Consider the following 26,813-nt stretch of genomic DNA (forward strand, 5'->3'; position numbering starts at 1 on the left):
GCTCTCCGCCCCGCAGTGAGTGAATTGAATCCCTCCCCCTCCCCCCCGCCACGAGAGTGTCGCTCTCGCCCGTCCATCGCCTCATTTCCCCGGAGGTGACCGCCCGCTGCCCGCCGCCCGTCGCACCCCGCTCTCGGGGCGCCCAGCCTGGGGCGCCGAAGGCTGCGTTTTGGCTGAGAACTGGTTCTTGGATGCTGAAGGCTGGGCTTGCCCAGCTTGGGTGCAGAGGCGGCAATGAGTGTCTTCAAAGTGTGGCTCGGGGTGGCCCTGGCATTGGCGGAATTTGCAGTATTGCCTCATCATTCTGAAGGTGAGAGAGCGGTGCCGGGTGTATGGCATTGTGGGTCAGATGGAAGTTTTTTGGGGGTGGGTGGGTGGGTGGCCGTGGAACTAGAGGGGGCTTTTGTGAGAAGATTCCAACTCCTGATTGTTTTGTATGCAGATCACAAGCCCCACTCCCTTCTCCCTCTCTGCCCTGAGTGCATTTGGGTGGGTGGGTGGGTGGCCGACCGAGGTACCATCTCTGAAATTGGATTCTCTTTCTTCCCACTTCCCCGGTGCCCCCGAATGGAAAGCATCTACATGGAGCGTAGGTGAGGAGTGAACAATTGCAATTACCTGTGTAAAAATACTTATGCTCCTATGAAAAATAAAATCCGGCACCTTAAAACCCCCTTCTCGCCCTCCCTCCTTCCCCCAATGAGTCTACCCGTAAAGTCCAATTAAGATTTTATAAGGTGGTTAGAGCTTGTTCTGGAAGTAGACAGTTCAATCGCACTGCAAGAAACCTCCCCAGTACAGAGAGGCACGAGCCTGCCTCTTCCCCAGAAAAGAAGTGGTTAATAAGAGTTTAGCTCCGTTCTCTGACTTCGCCCCCTGCCTCCCAGTTTTCCTCCGAGGCTCCAACCTACGTGTAAAACCCTGGAGCTGGGGGTGAGAAAAAAGGAGATTGTGGGAGTTGTCGCCATGATAGCAAAAGCAATGTGACCTCAGGCAAATAAATTAATCGATAAGGAAATCAAGAGTTTGGGGGTCCTAGGATGGCGGGCCCGGGGACGCGAGGCGGCGTGAGCTCCCACCTGCCTAGAGTCGCGAGGAAAGTCGCCTAGCGGGTGCTTAGGGAGGGGGAAGGGAGGCGGCGGGCTGAGGAAGGCGGCTTAATCTACCGCGCAGGGCTCTCGGCTTCCCCTCCCGGCTCCGTTCATTATTCATCCAGCTGCGGGAAGAAGAGTTCACCTGCCCCGCGGCAAATCAGAGCCGCAGCCGCGGCCGTCGCGGGCGCTGGGCGGGGCGCCTTCTCCGCTCGGGTGCGGACCCGGGCGTGGGACTGGGGGCAGCGGCAGCCCCCGAAGAGGACACAGCCCGGCTCGGATCCACCTGCAGCCACCTGAGCAACGGCGTTTTCCTAGCTAGCCTCCCGGGAGAAAGTGACGGTGGCTTTGGAAACGCACGGCAGTGGGGACTTTCCCGTGGGTGGAGCGACCGCCAGCCCGCACCCTCCCGGGAATTATGTCAAGTGTGTATCATCCCCGGGAAGTGCAGGTCTGGGGCCTGTGCAGCCTTTTTCAACCAGGGCGTAACCTGTAGAACCGTGCCTTTTGTATGTGTGCGTGTGTATGCAAACTTAAAAGACAATAAAACGTATAGGGCTTAATTGTAGTAAAGCACATGGGAGAGTCAACCTAGGCCACCCCAATGTGAACTTGAGACAGAAAAATTACGTTTGCGCTTGGTGATGGTAGTTTTCTATTTAGGATCATGTTCCAGCAACGCGGAAAACGTGCTGTCCGTCCCCGATAGCTCACCAGGGGGCAGTTGGAATGATGTAAGAGATTTGCTTTTCAGAATCAAATCTCTTGAAATTACAAAAGCCATTATTACTAAGGGCCTGCAGGGTTCGCTCTTTGGAAGAGTGGTTGACAAAAAGGGCAAAGTTTAAAAACGTCCAAAGTCTTCTGATGGGGGAGGAGTGTAGGACGCGAGGGGCGCTATTCCTCCAAAGATTCTTTGGAAACTTTGCTTCTTACTCTTTCATCCCACCTTCAGAACATTCTAGAATCATCCCACAACTTGGATTCTTAGATATCTGAGAGTTTCCATCCAAGTCATAATGATGCTTATCTAATAATGAATGAATGAATGAATGAATATGGACATTTACTGAACACTGTACTATTTGCCTCGCACTATGCTAAACACTTTACATACTTTATCTCATTAAATTAATTAAATGATAACAGTCCCACGGCCAAAAACTCAGCTGTCATCTGATGAGTCCTTTGATTTGGTTCCGTCAGGGTTTTCTTTTTCTCTTAAAAATACGAGCATTGAGGTCAAGAATGGAGAGCTTAAGGATATTAGAGATTTCCTCAAGTTTTTATTGTTAGCCTTGGAAGTGATTTTTAAAAGTGGAAAAGAAGCATTCACACGTGTGGGTCTCTTGATGCAACCTACTCTGTGATACTGTTGCTGTCCGGGCCATGGCAGAATTCGTTGTTTTCTTCTCAATGCTCAGAGAGCATGTCATATATGTTTCTGGTGCACCAGTTAATAATTCTATAATTTTAGTTGATAAAGATACAATCTTCCTCACCTGTGTGCTCGCAGAGGGCTTAGGATGGCTCTTGGTTATTATCCTTCCAACTCAGCTCCTGGTACACAATAGGTGCTAAAAAATTTTGGTCAGGTGAACGAGTATTGCCAAATCACGTTTCAAATTAAGCTTAGACTGTTGCTGTGTGACCTTGAATGAACCACCTAACTTCTTTGGGCTGTGGTCTGTTATTCACCAAATGCAGAAGTTGGCTAGGTGATAGCTCTAAAATACTTCTGCTAATCATCCAGCATAGAAAAAAAAAAAAAAAGACGATCAGTATTTGCTGCCTTCTTTTTGGTCAGTTGCATCTTTCTAGTTCTGAAATTTATTTTAATTATTAAAAGAAAAATGAAGGTTTACAAGCAGGTTATTGGCAGTGTTATTTTACATTTTCTTATATCGCCAAGCTGACAAACTACTGTGATTTGAGAACTTAATAAAATCAACAAGTCACAGAGAAACTTCTAGCAAATGTGGCTGCTTTCTGAATCAGATGTGTTTCTGGAGAAGTACATCTTGAGTTGTGTTGACCCATGGAAATCCTGTGAAGTTACACTAGATAGAACATGTTGGCTGTGGATAAAGAGTCTTGAATTGGTTAAGAGAACTGAGTTCCAGTCTATGTCCATCACTCCCCATGTGACTTTAGCCAAGCTTACAATCTTCCAGTCTTTTTCCTTTAAATGCCATTAGCAGAATATACTGAAAAGGATCATTTGATAGACAGAGTGTTTTATTTATGGGTGGATCAGCATATTTGGTTCCACTCTTGGTAGAAGTGTTCCTTCTGTGTAGGATTCAGTGCTTAAAACTCAATGTTAAGGAAGGAAAGACATTGGATGGGAAAAAATAGCCTATCTCTTCATTCTTTCATTCCACAAATCTTTATTGATAGCTTATATATCAGGTTATTAGGTTATGTCTGGTAGGGACATACAGACATCAAAAAAAAAATAATGCCTTCCCTCAGGGAGTTTGCATACCTGGAAATCATTAATATAGGTAAGGTAGCAGTAGGGACATGTAAACGTTGGTCCTTGGTGGGTTTCCCAATATCGAATAATTGCAACTCTGCATCTTTTGGCTTTGCAACTACCAGCTAGTGGAAATAAAGGGTGTTGTATTGTCATAGGCTCTTATTTCCATCATATTGCATTTCTGTTCTCCTCTGGGGATTGGATCCTGGGTGTTACCCTCTGCAAATAAATCCTTTAGTGAGAGCATGGTCATCTGTATTCGCTGTTGTGGACTTGAGTGGTAATATTGCTCAGTTTTACTCAGATATGAGTAATCATAAAATACTGTCCACCACTTGCCTCAGGAGAGGAGAGGGGACTACCAACACGGCGTAGTTGGAGTTGTGTGCCAAATCTTACACTAGTTCAAAAACAGTTGGCCCATTTATGTTTTAACTACTCTATTAATTGATCTGACTCCTGGTTGACAATAATCAGGACAGGAGCTGTCCTGTCAGTGCAGAAAAGGATTCTATTTTAACTATTCCACAGTGTACAAGCCATATGCTGAACTATAGCACAAAATAAAGCCTGAACACTTAACTACCAACTTGTGGCTGCTTGTTCCTAATGAGTCATATTTTTGTGATACCATGCTGTCCAAACTTCTTCATATGTTATGGTCATGTGCCACTATTTCTTTGAACAAATGGGCCTGACATTTTGTGACAGATTTAACCTCTCTAATTTCCTCATGTTATCAGGTAGGGTTTCCATAGTGAATAGTTTCAGGATGTGAGTACTGGTGCAAATTATATCTCACATTTCCTCTGAAAACTTCAGATTTTATACGCGTGTCTCATAATAGAGTACATTCAGATGTGCCAAAGGGCCTAAAAAGGAATATGAAATGACATTTATTTAAATGAATATGGAGTGACATTTTGCCTATGTGACCTGCAAGAAAGGCGCCAACCACAGGAGGAAGGTCTCAAGATCTCAGCTTCCTCCTTGGCACTATGTGATCCCTTCACCCTGCACAACTTTATGCACTTTCTCACAGGTGTCAGAACTTAAATTACCTGCCTTCTCAGCTGTATTCCATGCCCTGAAACTGGCAAAGTCTCTTATTTTTCCTGTTTTCCCTTGAAGAAGGCCTGTTTCTCCTTCTAGATCTTCATCATCAGTTAGAATTCCCCTTCAGCTGGAGTTTCAAGTTCAAATAAAGCCCAAATCGAAACTTCAGGTAGAATTGCAGTGCTCCTTAAGAAAAAAAGTGACGAGTGGAGAGAGTAACTTTGTTTTCCAAAGTATATGAGTTGATCGATTAGTGAAAAGGCAGGACCAGGAGTTGCACCTAGCACCCAATGCCAACAAACCTCCCAACTTAGTCTGCTGGTGGGTGTGAAGCTGGTGCCAGTGTGGGAGAAATATGCTTGCTTTGGAGGATTGCACGTGGCATTGGGTGGTGATGAATGTTTGACGGGACTGGGCATCACAGTAGAATGCTTTCTTTTTTTCTACAGGGAAGCAATGAGGGTTTGGAAGCTGTGTTAATGGAGACTCATTTCTGCAGCTGCCTTTTGGGTAGAGATGTTGTGTTTTAGGAAAGCCCTCAGAGGCCAAGGCTAATTTCTTTTAGAATTGTACATCCTAGAGCAACCCAAATTGAGTTGTTTCCCTTTTCTAATGATAGAATTTATCAGCAGTTGCACATAGTTTTGACTTGAGTTTCTAACAGATGTCTGGCTTAACCAAGTGTTTGTGATGCCACACTCAATGCTGCTTTATGTTTTCATGTTACTGTGATTTTATAACATCAGTCTACATTTCCAGAAATGGGTTTTGATATGAGTACTTGGATACATCTTAAGATACCTGATTCCTTTTGGAGCTTTGAAAGTTTACTGGCCTTTGGAGGGTAGTGCTGTGGAGGAGGGTAATAAAATTACTTGAGGATGGTTTTATCTAAAGGGTAAATTTTGTTTGTTTATTCTAAAGTTTAAATTTTGTTAAATTGTACCTAAGTGATCTTTATGTTTAACTTTTAAATGTGAGAAGTAATTAAATAAGTCCATTTACATAATTTAGGAATTGCATTGTGTTGATATATATTTGTGTACTTATATACGATTATTTTTTTATTATTTATTTTTTTGCGGTACGCGGGCCTCTCATTGTTGTGGCCTCTCCCGTTGCGGAGCACAGGCTCCGGACTCGCAGGCTCAGCGGCCATGGCTCACGGGCCCAGCCGCTCCGCGGCATGTGGTATCTTCCCGGACCGGAGCATGAACCCGTGTCCCCTGCATCAGCAGGCGGACTCTCAACCGCTGCGCCACCAGGGGAGCCCACGATTATTTTATATATATCCATATCCACATGTCATATGATTATTTTATATATATCTATATCCATATATGTGTTTATATATATCTATATCTATATATATCTCCTTTCTTATGATATACCATAGACTGAAATACTGTCTTTGGAACAGAATTTCTTAAAACTAAGTCAGGAAGAATTTTCCCCCAACATTTTATCTCAAGTTATTCTTATTTGAATTTCAAGGGCACAAAAAGTCATTTCAATAAATTTGCCCATGGAGATCTTTGATTCAAACCCCAAGTGTAAATAACCGTCTCCTTTTCTTTGAATACTGTTCTTAATTCCATTATTAGTAGATAAGGTAGACCAGTCCTTTTCTGAGAAGTTAATAGTTCTGAGACTTCACGAATGATCTGTTGGCATCCAAGCACTGTAGTAAAATGTGTCCTTCCCTCTTTGGACATTAAGTGTGGCACATTGTCAAGGTGTGCTCTGTCTTGGTGTGTGTATGCTATTTCAATCTGCTTTGCAGCCTGTTTCTGAGCTAGTATCTGTTAGCACGCTGCCTACATGTCTATAGGTTAAATCAACACCTGCTGTGCTGTTCAAAAATTGGTTTAGAAAAAGCATAATTTTGTGGGCTGGAAAGCTCCGTGAAGGAGATGGGATCAAGTTCAAGGAAATTGATTAGACCAAATGCATCTCCTGCAGGAAACAAAAATGAAAGCATTGGCATATGAAAGCATTACCATGGGATCCTAAGTTGGCCTCTTGGGTTGGACTGGAGAATTTGTGTAAGCAAAGAGTGGCAGAGAAGGCTGGATAAGTAAATTGGGACTGGATTAGGAAGGCTTTGCTGATTTGTCATATAGGAAAATACACCAGTGTATTTATAGCATGTCGTTATACATACATTTATTTTAAAATTCAAATAATGAGTTTTAATAACGCTTTCCCTCATGCATGTCCAAGAAATGTTGTTTTGGTGTATGGGATTATTTCCCCAGGGGCAGAATCCTCAAGCTTTGGAAAAAGCACAGTTTACTGATTATGATGCATGTAGATGCAGTTTTAGTGTACTTTGGCCAGGGCAGTGCCTATTGGTCTATTATGCATCCCTTTTAATTCTTGTTTTGTTTTTTCCCCACAGGTGCTTGTGTCTATCAGGGTTCCTTGTTGGCGGTAGGTCATTCTTCATATATTTGGTTTATTTATTTTGCATGTAAAATGCTTGATTGAGGTTACTGAGTGAGTGAGGTGACCCTGTCATTGTAAAATGTATTTATTTTCCTTTTCAGTTTGAGGATTATCCCTCATTCTGGCACAATCATGCTCAATTACTTAATACCTTTTCCAGAGTGAATTAGTTCCATTTGGATACTCAGGTATTGGAAGAGAAGTTCAAACACCCAACACCAATTTGCATTCCATGGCTGTCTTGTGAGTTCTTTCAATCAGAGAGAAAATTAGATCCCATTCTTTTGTCAGATATGAACTAGGGCACAATTTGTTTATCTTCCAAACAACTTGTTTGCTTCTTCCTTTGAACCCCCCTCCAAAAAAATATACAATTATTGAATACAATATGGAGGATCCCGACTGTTGCTTTGAATTATACTTTTAAGTTTTGGTAACAAACAAGTTAACATTTTATCTCTGATCCTTTGCCACGTAGAGGAGAATTGATTTCGAATTTAATGTCGGGATCACGTGGGGGAAAAGCTGATGCAAGATTCCTGCATTTCTTTTCATTAATAATGTACTATGGTGCATAACAGTGTGTTAAAAGCCAATCGAAAAGACCGTCTACACTCCATCAACTCTAATAAGTGGTGTGACAAGTCATTCTTCACCACCTTTTTATTTTAGTTTAATAAAGGCTGTAATAAAAACAAAACTCAGATGGTTGGAAAGGGTTTGCTCATTTACATCCCAACCCGCTATTGACATGTGTGATACCAATATGTCATCTTGGATTGTCCTTGTGGTATTGAAGTAGATGAGAAATATTTGAAATATCTGAGAGCCTAGATAATTGTAGATGTTCACAGTAATATTCTTGAATCTGAACTTTATGTAATACAGTTACTGCTCTGGAGATTGATGTGTTTTTTCCTTCCTTATATTCTTCTGTTAAAGAATCAGGTGAAAGCCATTTTCCACTCTCTTTCCCATTCCATGCCCTTAAAAGCCTACTCTTCCTTCTGTTTATTCTTTAATACATTTTAGGAATCATTTTAAAATCAAAGTGCTATAAAATACATCATCAGTTTTGGGGAGCTGTAGTAGATATTATAGACAAGTTAGTTGTCCATTTTAATACAAAGAAAATCGCTTTTTCTATAGAGTCCTTGGTAACTTTTCAATATCTTTTCATGGCTATCGATCTACCTGATACATGCAGCAGATCAGTGAAATAGGCAGGTCATGTATTATTTTATACTCTCCCCCTTTTTAATGCAGAACCAAGGATGAGAGAGAGAGAGAGGTTTGCTAAAGGTAATTGACCGTTAAGGGGTGGACCAGAACAAAACAACCTGTCTTCTTTCTGTTGTTCTCCTGAATCTGAAGAAAGTGGCTAGACTACCTTCTATGTTTGACGCGGCAGCATGGTATTGTACGTTTGAATACGAAAGCATCAAGTACGGGAAGAGGTCAGTTTGGTTTGATCAAGTGAAAGGAGTGGGGGCACTAGCACACTCCTGACCCCTCTAGTTGCCTTCTTTGCTTACCAAGACTCTGCTATGTTTGTTCCTACACCTCCTCTAGCCTGATGTACTTGTGATTGTGGTTATGCAACTCAGGCAGAAAGACAATACATTTACTACAATAATAAAGATTATTATTGAACAAATATTTACTGAGTGACAACTCTGGACCTGCTATTCTAGGCACTGGGGATGCATCAGTGAACAAACAGGCACAATCCTTGCCTTCATGAAGCTCGAATTCTAATGAATAAAATATTTAGAATGTCAGATTCGTGCTAAGGAGGAAAACCGTATGGGTGTGGGGAGATAGAAAAGGCTGAATAGGGGACAAGGGTGGCCTCTTGAAATAAGGGGATAGGGAAGGGCTCCCTGAGAAAGTAAGGTGACATTTGAAGAAAGACCTGAAGGGCACTATAGGAGCTTGCCCCTTGGATATCCAGGGAAAGAGCATTCCACAGGGAGTGTAAAGTCTGAAGTGGGAGCTTGCTTGGCCGTTTGAAGAAGTACTTGGAGGTCACTGTGGCTGCAGCACGTGGTCCAGGGGGAGGATGGCAGGAGATGAGGTCAGAGAGGTAGGCAGTGACAGAGCAGCGTGTCCTTCCGTGGACTTTAGCTTGTCCTTTCAATCAGGTGGGTGAGCCACTGGAGGAGCTAGAGCAGAAGAATGACAAAACCTGACTTATAGTTTAATTAAACTGCTGAAATGGGAATATGAAAAGAAATAGCATTTGTTTCTAGGGAAACTATGTTGAATACTTTAAAAAAAGACTCTGTAGAGGTGAGTCACTGAAAATTTGCTGTCAAATTAAGTATGAGAGAAACAACTATAAAAGATTGGGGGAAAAGCACCAAAGTCCAGAGAGATTCTGCGTTCGGATTTATTTGCAACCTCTTGAAGTTCTCTTTCTATTTTAAGGAACTTCAAACTGGAATGGGGATGATGCATTGTGGCCATAGCTAATTGTATGAATAATTCATTGCTGCTCTCTTGCCGCATGGCCTGGTCTTGAAGAAAAGCACTGCACCTGCATCAATGAAATTGAATGAATGTGCATTTATGTATTTTGAATTAAAATACAAAGCTTAAGAACATTTATATACTGTTCTAGGATTCTCTGATTAAACAACTCCTTGGGTGAGAGGATTTCTATGGTAAGAGGCATCACAGCCAGGGGCTGGCTTTGAGGATAGTGGCATGGTGTCCCAGCCCCAAACCCTGTAAATTCTACCCACGTGCATTGTAGAGCTGGGAGTGACTTTGGAGGTCATGTAGTCCAAACTCTCCATTTTATAGGTGGGGAGGGTGAGGCAGGGATTGAAGTTCTTGTGCTTCCTTCATTACTCAGGTGAGTAACCAAAAGTGGAAAGTGGGTATGGTTGAAAATGGTAAAGCACCAGCTTCACCCAGAATTCCATGAAACATACCAAGCAAATGAGAACACAGATCGAAGCTCTGGCTACTAGTTGCTAACTCTCAACCTGTCTTGTGAGGATTCCTTCCACTGATACCTTTTCCATCTCATCACTTGTTGCCTGGGAAGCTGCCAGATAGAGTGGTTCATTCAGGACCTCTGTAGTCTGACAGACCTTTAAAAAAAATTTTTTTTAATTGAACTATAGTTGATTTACGATGTTGTGTTTTATAGCACACTATATAGCTAGGTGTATAGCAAAGTGATTCCGTTATACATATATATATATATATTCTTTTTCAGATACTTTTCCATTATAGGTTAATACAAGATATTGAATATAGTTCCCTATGCAATACAGTAGTTCCTTGTTGTTTATCTATTTTATATATAGTAGTGTGTATCTGTTAATCCCAAACTCCTAGTTTATCCCTCCCCCTTTGATAACCATAAGTTTGTTTTATATGTCTGAGTCTGTTTCTCCTTTGTAAATAAGTTCATTTACATCATTTTTTTAGATTCCACATATAAGTGATACCATATGATACTTATCTTTCTCTCTTTGACTTACTTTGCTTAGTATGATAACCTCTAGGTCCATCTATGTTGCTGCAAATGGCATTATTTCATTCTTTTTTATGGCTGAGTAGTAGTCCATTGTGTATATGTGCCACATCTTCTTTAGCCATTCCTCTGTCGGTGGACATTTAGGTTGCGTCCATGTCTTGGCTATTGTAAACAGTGCTGCTATGAACACTGGGGTGCATGTATCTTTTCATATTAGGGTTTTTGCCGACAGACCTTGCTCTGATTCTTCCTCATCTGCTACAAACCAGCTCTGTGACCAAGTTACATAACCTTCCTGAATCTCTATCACCTCCTATGTGAAATGGGGATAAATAGAGCCTCTCCTGAAGGGTTTTTGTAGAGTAAAGGAGGTAATGTGGGGAAGACACCCAGACACAGTGCCTGGTATGTGCTTTTCTGCAATAACAAAATTCCTCTTTACCAGCCAAGGACAAGAGGAAGGAACTGTTACTCGGCACCTGCTACGTATTTCATACTCTCAACAATCCCAGGAAATAGGTGTTGTCTTTACAGATCAGGAACCTGAGACTAAGAAACTCTAAGTCACTTGTTCAAAAATCACACAGCTAGTCAGTGCTAGAGGAAGAGGGCGTTGCAACCTGGGTCTGACTTTAAAGCCGTTCCACCGAGCATGCCGTTTCTCGCAGCCAAGCCAGTCTGCTTGTTGTCTCTGAACACAGCTAGCTTATTTTACCATCAGCCATATGTGCCCACCCCCTCCCTGCTGCACCTGTCACGCAGTTGTCTCTGCCAGCCTCTGTCCCGACCTCCTGCAAGAGCCAGCTGTCCCTGGCTCACCCCTTCCCATTTAGCTGAGGCTCTCCCACACTAGTGTGTGTTAAATTCACCACACGAAGCAAGGAAGGTTTAGGGCTTATTCCATCTTAACATATAGTACACGCTCTATTATATATATGTTCCCACACAAATCCCCAGCAATGTGCTGTGTTTCCCAACTTCTGACACCTCTGTGGACTCGTGGAGACACTCTGGGGTCATTGGGTTCTAAGCCTCATGTAGCTGTCTCTCAGTTATGTACTGACTTTGTCTGTCTCTCTTCTTTCTTTAACACTGTCTTCCCTCCTTTCTCTTCTTTCCATTCCTCAGGTCAGAAAATACCCAGGAAGGTCCCCTACCTTTAGAAACACTGCATAGTCTATTTTGGGGTGTGTTTCTTCCTCCACAATATCGCCGCACCCCTGGGCTCTCAGGACTTTCTCCAAAGTCAGCCACAGTGGAAGAGAGAGTGGCTGGGTTAAATCAGGAGTCCCTCAGAGGGAAGCTACCTACTTTATATGTTTAACTGTGACAGGGGCATCAAGTGTGAGGAGGAAAACAGATTTTTTATTTCAAAGTTTTCACCTATCTCCTGTCCTTTTCTGTCAATATTGAGTAAAAAGAATTTCACTTTCCTTTGGCCTCACCACAAGCAAACATCTCCTTTATAGGTTCTTCCTGGGGGTGGATGGTTGAACTCTTCAGTTTTTTTTTTTTTTTTTTTTTTTTTTTTTTTCTTGGGCCTCTCCCCCCTGTGGCCTCTCCCTTCGCGGAGCACAGGCTCCGGACGCAGAGGCCCAGCGGCCACAGCTCACGGGCCCAGCCGCTCTGCGGCATGTGGGATCCTCCCGGACCGGGGCACGAACCTGTGTCCCCTGCATCGGTAGGCGGACTCTCAACCACTGCGCCACCAGGGGAAGCCCTCTTCAGTTTTTATATCTGTAAAATGTAGATGAATGATTTACTTCACAGGGTTGTTGTGAAGGTTCAAAGAGACCAGCAGGAAGCGCTTAGCTTGTGACCTACCATAAAGGTCAGCTGCTATTACTGTTGCTGTAAAGCAGTTACACTTAACAAAGGTGGACACAGCCTCTCTTCTTCCCCAGATCAAAAGTGTTGAGTGTTGGCATTTTCCTACTTGGAATACTTTTCCTCACAAATGCTGACAAAGAGCATCACGAGGCACTAACTTTTAGCACATTTGAAAGGAAGAAAAAGTTCTCAAGAAGAATTAAAATTGTGGAGTGTTTACTATGTACAGTACAACACAGTGGAAAGATCCAGGCTCTGGAGTTTAAATCTGGTTCTGCTACATACTTGCTGTGTGGCCTCAGATATGAGACTTTAAACAGCCAAGTCTCAATTTCCTTGTCTATATAATAATATACCTCATAGGGTCGGTGTGAGGATTACCTGAGAGCATGCTTGTGAAAGAACCCAGAACTGTGCTTGGCAAGGAAGAGACACTCACATCACCTAGGTGGCAGCGACATGTCGGAGTGGAAATGACTGCGTGGTAGAAGCCAGGGTGTCTTGGTTCGGGTTTTGGCTCTGTAATTACTAGCCGTGCAGTACTGAGGAAGTCACTTGAATGAAATGAGGTCTCAGTTTCTAAATTCGTAAAATGAGAGAGTTAGATTAGATCCTCTCCGAGATTCCTTAGCCCAGGGCCATCCAATGGAACGCCCTGTGCTCATGGAAATGTTCCAGAGCTGCATCGTCCTGTGTGGTGGCCACAAGCCACATGTAGCTGTTGAGCACTTGAAGTGTGGCTAGCGACACTGAGGAACTAGATTTTAAATTTTGCTTGATGTTAATTAAAATTTATAGCCTCACGTGGGTCGAGGCTACTGTATCAGACTGTGCAGCTTTAGAACTTTAAAATTCTTAACTTACTCTAGTACTTAAGCTTGAATTTTAGTCTCATGGATGGCTCTCACCCTGGGTAAAGGTTCACTGTTGTGTTGTTAGCAGTTTGAGGAAGGTCGCAAAAAATTTGTTAGAGCACCTGAGTTTGCTATTTGTTTGTTTGTTTATATAATATTGTTTTATACATATATAATTATTACAACACTACTCTTCCCATATTGCTTGATACGTTTTCTTGAGTAAAAGAAAAGGGGTGGAGTTACAGCTGAGCCCTCACCTGCAATCAATCCTACATATTCTACTAAATCTTTTCCCAGCTTTATTGAGGTATAATTGATACATAAAAATTGTATATATTTAAGACGTACAACTTGATGATGTGGTATGTGTATACGTTGTGAAATAATCACCATCAAGCTAATAAACATATCCATCAACTCAGTCACTCCTTTCTCACTTCCTTCCTCCCTCCCTCCCTTCTTTCCTTCCTCCGTTCCTCCCTCCCTTCCTTCCTTCCTTAGTGAGAACACTTAAGATCTACCCTCTTAGCAACTTTCAAGTATATAATATGGTATTGTTAATTATAGTTTCATTGTTATACATTAGATCTCCAGAACTTGTTCATCTTGCACAAGTGAAACCTTGTACCCCTTGACTAAACTCTTCCCATTTTCTCTTCCCCACACCCCCTGCCAGCCATTCTTCTTTCTGCTCTATGAGGGTAACTATCTTAGATTCCACATGTAAGTGAGATCGTGCCGTATTTGTCTTTCTGCATCTGGCTTATTTCACTTAGCATAATGTCCTTCAGGTGCACTTATGTGGCTGCAAACGGCCGGATTTCATTCATTTTTAAGGCTGAGTAATATTCCATTATGTGTATCACATTTTCTTTATCCATTCTTCTGTTGATGAGTATTTGGGTTGTTTCCACATCTTGGTTATTGGGAATAATGCTGAGAGGAACATGGGAATGCAGATATCTCTTCAAGATCCTGATTTCATTTTTTTTTGGACTTAATGCCCAGAAGTGGGATTTCTGGGTCATAAAGTAGTTCTACTTTTAATTTTTTTGAGGCACCTCCATGCTGTTTTCCATAATGGTTACACTAATTTACATTTTCACCAACGGTGTACAAGAGTTCCCTTTCTCCACATCCTTTCCAATACTTGTTACCTTTTGTCTTTTTGTAATAGCCCGCTTAACAGGTTTGAGGTAATATTTCACTGTGATTTTAATTTACTTCTATTAAAGATTTTACAAAGTATTTTTGGTGTTTTGTCAAAGTCTGATATATTCGTGGGAGTGTTACCCACTGTATATTGTGGTGGGAGAAATTGAGAACTTCTGGTCTAATCCGTAAGCCTTGTTGATTAGGGTTAAGGAGGATTAAAGAAGGCAAGTAGAGCTCTTCAGTGCTAGCGTCCTTTTAAAAAATTGATGTGCTATAGCATTCTTTTATTTGAAACTGTAACACAAGAGATGTAGCCCATAGAAATGAAAATGTCTCAGACTTGTGTTCGTGCTCAAGAAATTTTATGGAGAAGAGAAATGAAGAGAATTTGGAGGCTTTCCCTATTAAGTGCTCAAAGTCCCCCAAACACTTAGTAAATCTTGGTCAGCGACTGCTATTAAACAACCTGAACTTCTCAGCAGTGGGGGGAATGCTTGGCATCTTGTGGATATACTCAGAAGGGAAACGATAAAGTCAGCCATTCCTTAATTTCCCTTAAGAGTACTATTGGGTATTGTAGGATATCACTGTTCTTCATTATAGTTTAACAAGAATTCATCATTTTTTCAGCCTCTTCATTTATTTTTAAACACTGAGTAATATGCCTTTAAGTGGGAGAGACTACTCTTTATTAAAATATAATTATTCTGGGGTAAAAACATTTTTTTTACCGAAAATCAGCACATCATCACTCTGCTAGGTGCTGGAATAAAGTTTGAGAAGTAATGAGCTTCCTTTAACTAGAGAGATTCAAGAGGAGACTGGAAAGTCTGTATCACAAATGAGATAGTCGTGGCTTGGTCTAAATGACTTACAAAGCCTTTCTAACTTGGGTTCTGACTTGCGTGAATTGAAGATTAGAGCTGTGTGTTTCTGCCTCATGGAAGCCCTTGTGGCAGGGGTGGAGTGGTGGTGAGAAAGTCTCCTGACCCCAGAGGTGTACAATGAAGGGTTTCTCCCCTGCGTTCCTTCAAACGGACTGATTTTGTACCCTTGGGTACCAGGCAGTGAGAATTGGGCTCTAGGTGCCTCAGATGATTCTTTTTTTCTTTACTGGGCTTTTATAAATCGTCCACCATAATCAGATGTGGTAGTTTCCTCTTTGGAAATTCATATCTTCTGAGCATAGTTGTGTGAGAGGAATAGTACAAGAGATTTTGTGCTTTTATTGATGAACAATCCATATGCATTTTCATTCTTGTTCATAGTCTTGTGGTAGGAACAGATGTTTTAAGTTAACAAACACATTTCTTATGCTTTGTTTTGAATTTAGAAGATGCAGCTGAGCTTGGCAGCCATATTACTTTGTTCAAAAGATTGTAGCATGAACATATATTTCAATTTTCTGATCAGACCATACATTCCCCACACTTTTTTTTTTTTTTTAAGTTTGTGTCATTTTTGCTCCAATTGCCTTACAACCTAGTACCTCATTTTGTTTTTTTGGTCTTCATTTGTCTGTTTATAACTACAAAAATGTACATATACATGTTTATTTTATACCTTGTACATTTATATATGCATATATATATATATCTCCTAGAAAAGAACTGTCACTCATTTCTAACACCTTATGGTGTTATCTCATTTTAGTTACTTTTTAAAGCCCTCTGCTTACTAAGGGAAAAGATGATGCATAAATATCAAATGACAATTGTGAGTTAAGCAAGCTTATGTTTTCTTGGAGTTTGAGTGGCAAATGTCTAAAGAAAATTTGGCTTTGAAAATCTCATATGGATGGCATTCTGCTTGTGTGACAAAAAGGGACACAAATATAAAATCCGCACAAAATAATTTTTAAAAATCTGAGCAGTTTTATGTAAAATAAGTACGTATCCTCTGGTATGCCAGCTAGATTCTTTTCAGCAATGATTTCTTAGTTTCCCTGAGTTTATAAACTAAATGGAAGGAAGAAGGAAAGGGAAAAGCTTCCACAGTAAGAAACAGTTTCTTGTTAGTACCCAGGAGATGCTTGAGTTTGGGCCATGACCTGTGAGTTCTTTCCTGACAGCTCCCAAGATTGGTTATTTATTAAATTTATGTCATTCCTTTCTTCCAAAGGCAAATTGCATGGGTGTGGGGTGGGCTGGGGAGAGGAGGGTGTCTACATGGGAGAGCAGATTTCATAGTTCCTTGTACCTTACATTCCTGAAATGGTTTTGTAATCGTGAGCAGGAGAGAATTATTAACAGAGATACGTATTCTTTGGTGCTCTTACTGTACTTAGTTTCCCTCTAATCCAGAGGGAACTGGGTCTAAGAGTTGAGAGAACAGAAACAAAAGAAACTCTAACCTGAAATTAGTGGCTTAGAAGAACCCTCTCCCTCTCGTATTTGCCATTGGTATATGTAGTAATAGTGGTCCACCTGGATCGTAGATATTTATTGATCCACTTCCATGTGCTAAAAGATATGAGTTACAGACCCTGGGGTGCCTACCCAACAGCCCCCTTTCTCCTTTTCTCTGCTGGCAAAGTCCTAATTTTTTCTTCCAGTTCCCACCCCTTGCCCACATGACTTGTGTAACTCCTAGCTGCAAGCTAGTTAGGAAGTTTATATTCCCTTGCCAGGATTGGCTTAGGAGTGAGTATATGACCTAGTTGTGGACAATTGAGTTAGGCAGGGAAGTTTTGGGTGCTTGAAAGAACCCTATAAAGAACACCTCTTTCCCTCCAGTTCTGAAACAAAGAATAGAAGTAAAAATCACCTTTTAAGTTTTTTAATCAGTGAAGCTAACGTGGAGGATATAGCTTTAATTCTCTTAGCCAGATAGGCTTATTGATTCTGAACCCACACCATCCAGCCGACTAGGCGTCACAGACAGAGATTTACAGAGGCAGCTTTCCCATGCAGAAGGGCTGCTCAGGTGAGAATTATTGCCTGAAGAAGCAAAGGAAGACTTATGCTATTGGTTGAAAGGCTTCTTCCTAGAAGAGGAAGGAAGACACAACTGAGTTAAGCAGGCCCAGTTACCCTTAAGTTTGCTAGTTAGAGAAATTGTGCCACCTTCCCAGGGAAAAGAAAGCCCTGGAAGTATATGTTGATATCCCTTCACAAGAAGGAAACCTCAGGAGAAAGAAGAATTCTTTATTAATGAGAGATTTTATTTTATAATTATTATTTTAAATTTCTTTTTTTGGAGGGGGTTTGGGTTTTTAAATTTTATTGATTGATTAAAGTATAGTTGATTTACCATATATTAGTTTCAAGTGTACAGCATAGTGATTTAATATTTTTATAGCTTATACTCCATTTAAAGTAATTACAAAATAATGGCTATATTTCCTTGTGCTGTACAATATATCCTTGTTGCTTGTCTGTTTTATGCATAGTAGTTTATATCTCTTAATCTCATATCCCTATCTTGCCCCTACCCCTTCCTCCCCAATGGTATCCACCAGTTTGTTTTCCGTATCTGTGAGACTGTTTCTGTTTTGTTATATACATTCGTTTGTTATATTTTTAAGATTCCGCATATAAGTGATAATGTACAGTATTTGTCTTTCTCCGTCTGACATTTCACTAAGCATAATACTCTCTAGGACCATCCATGTTGTTGCAAATGGCAGAATTCCATTCTTTTTATGGCTGAGTAATATTCCATTGTATACACATTTACCACATCTTTATCCATTCATCTGTTGATGAACATTTGGGTTGCTTCCGTATCTTGGCTGTTGTAAAAATAATACTGCTATGAACATTGGGGTGCATGTATCTTTTTGAATTAATGTTTTCTTTTTTTTTTTAAATGTATACCCAGGAGTGGAATTGCTGGATCATATGGTAGTTCTAGTTTTAGTTTTTCTGAAGAACCTTCATACTGTTTTCCACAGTGGCTACACCAATTTATTGTACATTCCCACCAACAGTGTACAAGGGTTCCCTTTTCTCCACATCCTTGCCAGCATTTATTTGTTGACTTTTTGATGATAGCCATCTGACAGGTGTGAGATGATAGCTCATTGTGGTTTTGATTTGTATTTCTCTAACAATTAGTGATGTTGAGCATCTTTTCATGTGCCTGTTAGCCATCTGCGTATCTTCTTTGGAAAAATGTCTATTCAGATCTTTTGCCCATTTTTAAATCCAGGTTTTTTTTTGTTGTTGTGTTGTGTGAGCTGTGTATATGCTTTGGATATTAGCCCCTTATGGATGGATCATATCATTTGCAAATGTTTTCTCCCATATTAATGGGAGATTTTCAAACTTAGTCTTTGAACATTGGCATGTGAAGGTGTGATCCCTGGAGCTCCTGCAACAGTTTTGCAGCCATTGGACTACCTATCCAGCACACAGATGGAGGAAAATGATGGAAAGCGTTTGGTTTCCTGAAGAGTTTGGTTGTTGATCTGATGAATTGAGCAGCACAGGAACTGATCTTCCTGGGGAATTGTTATATGAGTTAAGAAATTCCCTCATTGTTTAAGCCAGTATAAGTAGGATTTCATGTTACTGTGGCTACAAACACTCTAACCAACACCCTACAGTCAAATAATGAACTAAGTTGAAAGCACTTTGGGATAAGTGTCATTGTAGTGTGCAACAGCGTAGCTAAGGGTGTGAACTCTAGATTCAGACTTCCTAAGTCTGAGTCTGAGCTCTTCACTGTTGTTCGACTGACCTTGGGCTACTTACTTCGTCTTTAAAATGGCGATTTTTTAAAAATTAATTTTTATTGGAGTAAAGTTGATTTACAACGTTGTGTTAGTTTCAGGTGTACAGCAAAGTGAATCAGTTATACATATATCCACTCCTCCTTAGATTCTTTTCCCATATAGGTCATTACAGAGTATTGAGTAGGGTTCCCTGTGCTATACAGTAGGTTCGTGTTAGTTATCTGTTTTATACATAGCAGTGTGTATATGTCAATCCCAATCTCCCAGCTTATCCCACCCCCGCTTCCCCCTTGGTAACCATAAGTTTGTTTTCTACGTCTGTGATAGTAGTTGTGCATGTATTACAGAACTGTTGTAAAGATAAATGAGATAACACCTGAAAGTACGTGGGGTTTCATGTGTAAGTACGCACTAGTAGGTAATAAGTATGTTCTAGCTGTTGAGAATACTGTTATTCATGGACGAAGTCACTTCTGATCTTGCCCTTAAAATATGGGTCAGTTTAGAATAGGAAGAGATGAGGGAAGGGCTCTTTAGGTAGACGATCAGTGTGAGTAAAAGCATAAGTGGCAAAGGCAGTCCAGTTTGATTAAAGTGTGAGAAGTGATGGGATAAAACACTGAGAAGGGATTTTTAAACTCCAGCTCACATAGGGCCTGGAATAGGCATGTGAATTACATTCTGTAGACCATGGGGACCCTTTGAAATGGAAATCATTTGCTCTTGAATTCTAACTCTGTCGCTACAAATTGATTAGCGTGTAGTCGCTCTGTAGAGCTTTGGAGAGGGTGGCTCCATGTAACCGATCATCACTGCTGGAAAAAAAAAAATCAGTGTGCAGACATACTCCAACAGTGAGTTATTAGTTCAGCAAAAACAGGTTCATCTTGGATTATGTCAAGTGAAACTCCCTATTAATAGGCATTAATCCACTCCTTTAATATTGACGTTCATAATGATTCCCCCTGAGGTCGTGATGGAATCTTTCTCCTTCCTCTTTAGTCGGCATTTCTTTTTTCTACTTTACAACTTGCAAAGATTAAATTATGTTCTGGGTAGCATTAAGATAAATAAAGTACATTTTATTGTATTAAATTTTTTGAATGGAAACCTTATTTTATTTATCCTACCCCGGATTTTGAAGAGTATAATTTTTCTCCTGTGCTGGACAACAGAACTTACTGTCTTTTGTTTGATTTTAGAATTTTATCAGAGTTATCATTCCTACATTTAAAACATGTTTTTTAAAAGAAAGATCAACTGTGATAAGATACTTTAAGGAATAGTAGGACCTTTGGAAAAATATGAACTGCTAGAAAAGATTCTTAAGAGTTTGACTTAGGAGGAGAAGAGAGGGAGATTTTATGGGAATAAGATAAGTGCTTATGAAAAGGAGAGAAACTCATATTTCTTTACTAGAATGAATTAAGCTGTTGAAGAAAAAACATCTTTTTACATTTCTTACTCTGTTTCACTGATGATTTGGAGGAAAAACCGCAATGATAACAGGCAGGAGATAAATATAAAGCATAATAAAAGAAATTCTGCGAGCGTCAAGGCGTGTGTATTCCTGCGAGGTGTTTTTATGCAAACTTATTAAGGTCAAGGATACTTAGTAAGCAAGATTGTATCTTGAAAACTAAGAATTCTATTTTTTGTACTATAAATAATTGAGTTAAGAAGAAAACAATTAAAGAGGATAAATATTAATGTTTTTTTAAAAACCAAACCACAAAACCCAGAATATTATACCAACTTTTGAGAATGATACCTTCCTTTTTTGGTTTTTCTAACTGAGAATGGTCATATTGTTTTATTTATTATATTAAAAGTAATATGTTTGTTCTAAAAGAACAAACATATAATATAAAAAGAAGGGAAAAGTATTAATTTCAATAATTCCGTGAACAAAAATAATGATAGCTAAATATTAGGTGAATTTATTGCGGAACTCTTTTTTTTTTTCATAAGTGTGTGTGTGTTGTATGTGTGTGTGTGCTTAACAGAAACAGGCATCACAATATGCATATTTCTTGGTCATTTTTAAAAATTTAATACTGTGTAATGAATATCTTTTTATGTCAATATACATTAATCTATATCATAAATCCATCGTGTATACAGTGTAAATTATTGTAGCCATCCCTACTGATTGATACTCATATTCCAGTATATTAGTATTGTAAGCAACACTGTGATGAACATTCTTGTACACTTTTCAGTTATTTCCTGAGGGTAAATTCCTTAGAAATACCATTTTTGAGCCACATGACGTACATTTTTTAAAAGCATATTTGTGTACATATATAATGCATATTACCAAATTGCCCTTCAGGGAAGTCATACAGTTTCACCTCTGTTGGCTGGTATTAGTAGAGAATTCTGATGTAAGGATGAAACCAACACTTGATTTTTGAATGATTGATCTTTTTAACTGAAGCATAGTTGATTACAATATTGTGTTAGTTTCAGGTATACAGCAAAGTGATTCAGTTATATATGTATATATTTATATTGATATATATATTTCAGATTATTTTCCATTATAGGTTATTATAAGAAATTTAATATTGTTTCCTATGTTACATAGTAAATCCTTGTTGCTTATCTATTTTATATATAGTAGTGTGTATTTGTTAATCCCGTACTCCTAATTTATCCCTTTTTCCCCTCCCTTTTCACTTTGGTGACCATAAGTTTGTTTTCTATGTCTGTGAGTCTGTTTCTGTTTTGTAAATACATTTATTTGTATCTTTTTTTAGATTCTACATATAAATATTTATACATATTTGTCTTTCTCTGACTTACTTCACTTAGTATGATAATCTCTAGGTCCATCCATGTTGCTGCAAATAGCAATATTTCATTCTTTTTTATGTCTGAGTTATATTCCACTTTATATATATATAGATATATAGATGTATATATCTATATATCTGTACACATCTTTAGCCACTCATCTTTCGATGGACGCTTGGGTTGCTTCCATGTCTTGGCTATTGTAAATAGTGCTGCTTTGAACATTGGGGTACCTATATCTTTTTGAATTAGAGTTTTTGTCTTTTCCAGATATATGCCTAGGAGTAGGATTGCTGGATCATATGGTAGCTCTAGTTTTAGTTTTTTTTTTTTAAGGAACTGTTTTCCATAATGACTGCACCAATTTATATTCCCACCAACAGTGTAGGAGGGTTGTCTTTTCTCCACACCCTCTCCAGCATTTATTATTTGTAGAGTTTTTGATGATAGTCTTGAATGATTGATTTTTAAAGGCTGATGGAAGACAATTGATTTTTAAAGGCTGATGGAAGACAAATTTGATGAAATTCAAAAAATATCTAATAATGTAAAACTAAAAAAACCCCAAATAGAGTACAGATTTTCAAAGAATTAGTGCTTTAAAGAATTCCTTAGTACTTGTAAAGAATTCATAGAAATATTTAAGAATATCATCAAACTTTAGGAATTAAACTGGCTAAGAATAAAAATAGAGAGTTCACATAAGAGAAAATACAAGTAGCAAACAAATATATTAGGAAGAATCATTGTTAATAACCAGGTTAAAAACTAAACCAATAATGGGATATCACCTTACACCTATTAGATAAAAGTTTCTAATAGGTGTAAGGTGATATGATCAAATCCAGTTTTGATGAGACTTCTGGGAATTTGCCCTAAGGAATTAATTTAGAAGAAAGAAAAATTGTACATAAAGAAGTGTTCTTTCCAGCTTTATTTATATTATAAACTAAGAAGTTATCTAAATGTCTGCATTAGAGGCATGGTTAAGTAAGTCATCATAGATTAAGTTGACATGGGATATTACATAGCCATTAAAATAATAGATGAAGAGCATTTAGCCATGGGGACAGATTTATGAGGTAATGTTCAGCAAAAGGCAGAGTGCTCAATTCAAACCCTGTGATTAAAACTATTTTTAAAAATGTGCCTTTCTGTAATTGGAGTCTGATAAAGGGGGGAAACTCATTTTATGTCAAAAGTTGAGGGAGAAAGCTTATAGAGTAGAGGGTATGGAATCAGAGGAGGGAGAGGATAGGAGTTATGAGAATGAAGAGACAATGCATGGAGACACTCAAGACAGGATAGGTGGATGGACTGGGGTCAGACCTTAAGTGGCAGGGCCACCTAGACAAGGTTCTTTTTCAAAGACAGACACAAAGGAGGAGGAGGTATGTGAAAATTACGTTATTTAGGACTCAGTGTAAGTGATGGAAACTCAATTCAAACTGGCATAAGCAAAGCCTGTAATTTATTGCTCCCTTAACCCAAGAGTTTAGTTTCAGGTGCATCTGTGTTCCTGTGCTCACATGACACCTCTCTTTCCTCTGCATTGCTCTTCGTTAGCACCATCTCAGGCAGTCTCTTTGTGGTGGCAGCATTGGTTTACATAGTTCAAATAGCTCATATTCACAGAGAGCCCCTTTTTGGAGTGACATCGCCAGTCAAAATTCTAGGAAAATCTCTGCTTGGCCCGGCTTGAGTCAAGGATTATACCCCCAGGTATAATCATATTCTCACTGGGGAAGAAGAAACCTTATGATTTACCAACATTACCACGTAGAGGAAGGCAGTTTTAACAATGAAACATGCTGGCCAAAGGACAGAAACAGATGTTCTCTACAAGGATAAATAGACATTTAGAGGCTGTGTGGCTTGTTTACTGAGTCTTAAGTGAGAGCTATCATCTGCTTGATTGGCCTAGTCAACAAGGCTAGAGAAAGTATCATTGGAACCAGGTCTCGTATCCTTTGACTCCCCCAGTTATGGTCAGCCCTAGACTAACATCCGTGTTCACTTGCCTTTATCTGAAGTTAGGAAAGAAAGTTGGTTGGACCCATTTTACTCTATAACACACCCTTAGTTGTTTGAGAAGAATGCTCAGCAAACACATGGGCATAGTTGATGAATTAGGGCCATGTTGATGTCCTTTTTCGTCATTTGGAGGGATCTGAAGTAAATGACTGGTAGGTTAGATGTGGATGCATTTTGAAATGGAATGTTTTATTGTTTTCTTGAAATGCTTGTTTGGAAAACTTTCTTGGGTACTTAGTTCTTTTTTCGTTTATTTTTCTTTGGTAAATGACTAGTACAAAGAGAAAACCATCTGTAAAGGAGATTGAAAATGTACTGACTAGAAAGTAGGGGCGCAATGCATATGGGGCCAAACATTTTTCCCGTCCTCTGGAATGAGTCAGTGATTTGATGTACAGCCACCACAGCAAATTCATTGTCCTACCGTGAGGAACGAGCAGAGTGAGGTAAACCGTGGTACTTCAGGTGTTAAGAGCTTTAGACTATTACCTGAAAGGGTTATCATTTCTAAGGTCTTTGGAGTTGTAATGTCCACAAGGAAAAAATTCCCTTCTTCGACTCCTAAAAGTGTGGAAGAAAGATAGCGGTTTTGTGATATTAGAAGTTAAGAAATTTGATCATTTCCCTACCCTTAATTTAGCGGCTGTAAATTAAGCTTTCTTTCCCAGGGTAAGGAAGCTTTATTTGGGATATTTAACTTACTTGCTTCTATTCATGAAGACCCTCAAAGACTGCTTTTAGGGAAAGGAATAAAAACTCAGCCATTTGTATTTAGTCAAAGATAGAAGGTTAGTGACTCAATGTTTATATGTGAGGCAAGTTGCATTTCATGCTGATGCTGGTATGTCTCAGCATGAGTTTTGTATAGATGAGGAAAGTCCTTAAGGCTCAGGATTCTGGATGCCACTGATTCAAAGCAAAGAGAAATTGGCTGAGTTTTGGTAGTTTAGGCAAAGGAGCATATGTGGGGATTCGGCAGGAAAGAATAGGGTCTTGAGGTTGCCCCAGGTGGAAGGCCCATGTACTTTTCCATTAGTGTGCGTCGAAAATATTTATATTTATGTAAGAGGACTGTATGGAAACATTGGAGGGTATGTTGGAGAGAAAGAACAAAGAAACAGTTCAAAGCATCTTTCTGAAAAGAACTTTGGGGGCCACTGGCATTGTATGTTTTTTTAATAGCTTGAACTGTCCTTAGAAATCATGGCTTAATGCTTTGTTTCATTTTTTATTGTTGCTGTTGTATCTCCTTGTAAGGATTTTGTGTATAGATATCGGAAGCAGCTTGAGTGTCAGTGTAGAGGTTGTTTTATGTCTCTGCTTTTTGGCATGGTCTCTAAATTCTCTATTTCTTCTTCTTCTCCTTTTTGGTATATGCCCCAGGTTTTCTCATCTACATCCCTCTGTTCTAACATCTCCATTTTTACCCCAAACTGATGATGCAATAAAACATAGAAATGAATTAGGAGCCAGACCTAAGAGCTTTCGATGTCAATATTTACAATCATCTCTTTATTGTATTTGATGATTTTTTTTTTTTTTTTGGTGTGTAACCATGAAAACTATTCTGCCATTAGTTCTGTCTTGAAAACTGCCATCTTCTGGATCCCTGATTGGACCCACAATCCCTGATTGTGCTACCGTGTACAACTTAACCACACAAATGGAATGATGTCTCACCAAAGGTTCACAAGTTTGAAACAGAGCTAAGAAAAAGGAACTAACAACAAAGGTCGGTGAAGAGCCAACATAGATACCACGATGTGTATGCCTGGAAGGACTTGATTGACTTATTTCCCCAGGGCTGCAGAGAGCATTCCTGTCCATACTACTGCTGCGGGTTAGAGGAGGAGGCATAATTGCAGTGTCCAGCAGTGTTGTGTAGAGAAGAGGCTGGTGCGCTGAGGCATCTAAGAGAAAGAGTAGAATGCATAGGTAAGCGCTTTGGGCAAAGATTTTGATATTTCCGTATATATACATATGATACATACGTATTTAAATCATTTTTTTCTATCATAGACAAGATGTTAATAAAAAAATCAAATCTCTTCTAAGTGGAATAGGTTTTATCTTAATAAGATACATTCTATTGTCCAAAGTTTGTACATGTGAATAGCTGGTGAGGTATCTGCTTTGGGAAACACAGTGTGAAATAATATTTTCTATGCTCAGTTATGCTTTTGCCATAAATACATGTGTAAACCGTACAAATCTGCTTTACAAGAAGATATATGTAAGCATTCTATGAGATGCATCTGGGGATGCGTTTATTTTGGGCTCACTTTACCACCTGAAATTCTTTTATGGTTATGGGATATTTATTTTCAGTTCACTTCTAATCTTCCATTTGTGTGGCAAGACTGTGCTCTTTTTCCTATTAAATTCTTCATAACTACGTTACCTTTTATTTATTTTTAAAATTAAAAAAATTTTGTTTTATTTTCTAAATTAATTTTTACTGCAGTATAGATGCTTTACAATGTTGTATTAGTTTCTACTGTACAGTAAACTGAATCAGCTATATGCATACATATATCCTTTCTTTTTTGGATTTCCTTCCCATTTAGGTCACTGCAGAGCATTGAGTACAGTTCTCTGAGCTATATAGTAGGTTCTCATTAGTTATCTATTTTATACATAGTATCTATAGTACATATATATATGTCAATCCCAATCTCCCAGTTCATCCCCGCCCCCTGCAGAGAAAAATTTTTATTTTATATTGGAGTATAGTTGATTAACAATATTGTGTTAGTTTCAAGTGTTAGTTACATTACCTCGTAAATCTGTCCTCGGATGTCTTGCCGGATGGATCTCAACTAGGATGTGCAGGCAGGTGGTGTTGGGATATTTCCTCCTGAAATCTGCCCTCCTTCCCTGTACTGGAAAA

At 39.4% G+C, this 26,813-nt stretch overlaps 1 protein-coding gene across 9 annotated transcripts in view; it reads left to right on the top strand.

Moving 5' to 3' along the window:
* The first annotated feature begins 202 nt into the window (after positions 1–202).
* Positions 203–26,813, top strand: part of FRAS1 (Fraser extracellular matrix complex subunit 1) — a 451,240-nt gene continuing 424,629 nt past the window's right edge. For all 9 annotated transcript variants that reach the window (XM_027087689.1, XM_027087692.1, XM_027087691.1 and 6 more), the window contains exons 1-2: positions 203–310; positions 7,031–7,062. In XM_027087689.1, the coding sequence (XP_026943490.1) occupies positions 235–310; positions 7,031–7,062 (108 nt within the window). In that variant the 5' untranslated portion in view covers positions 203–234. The remainder of the gene's footprint in view (positions 311–7,030; positions 7,063–26,813) is intronic.

Source organism: Aethalodelphis obliquidens, unplaced genomic scaffold (assembly GCF_003676395.1).
Source record: "Aethalodelphis obliquidens isolate GAN/ISIS:26980383/991018 unplaced genomic scaffold, ASM367639v1 scaffold59, whole genome shotgun sequence".
Taxonomy (NCBI): Eukaryota; Metazoa; Chordata; class Mammalia; order Artiodactyla; family Delphinidae; genus Aethalodelphis; species Aethalodelphis obliquidens.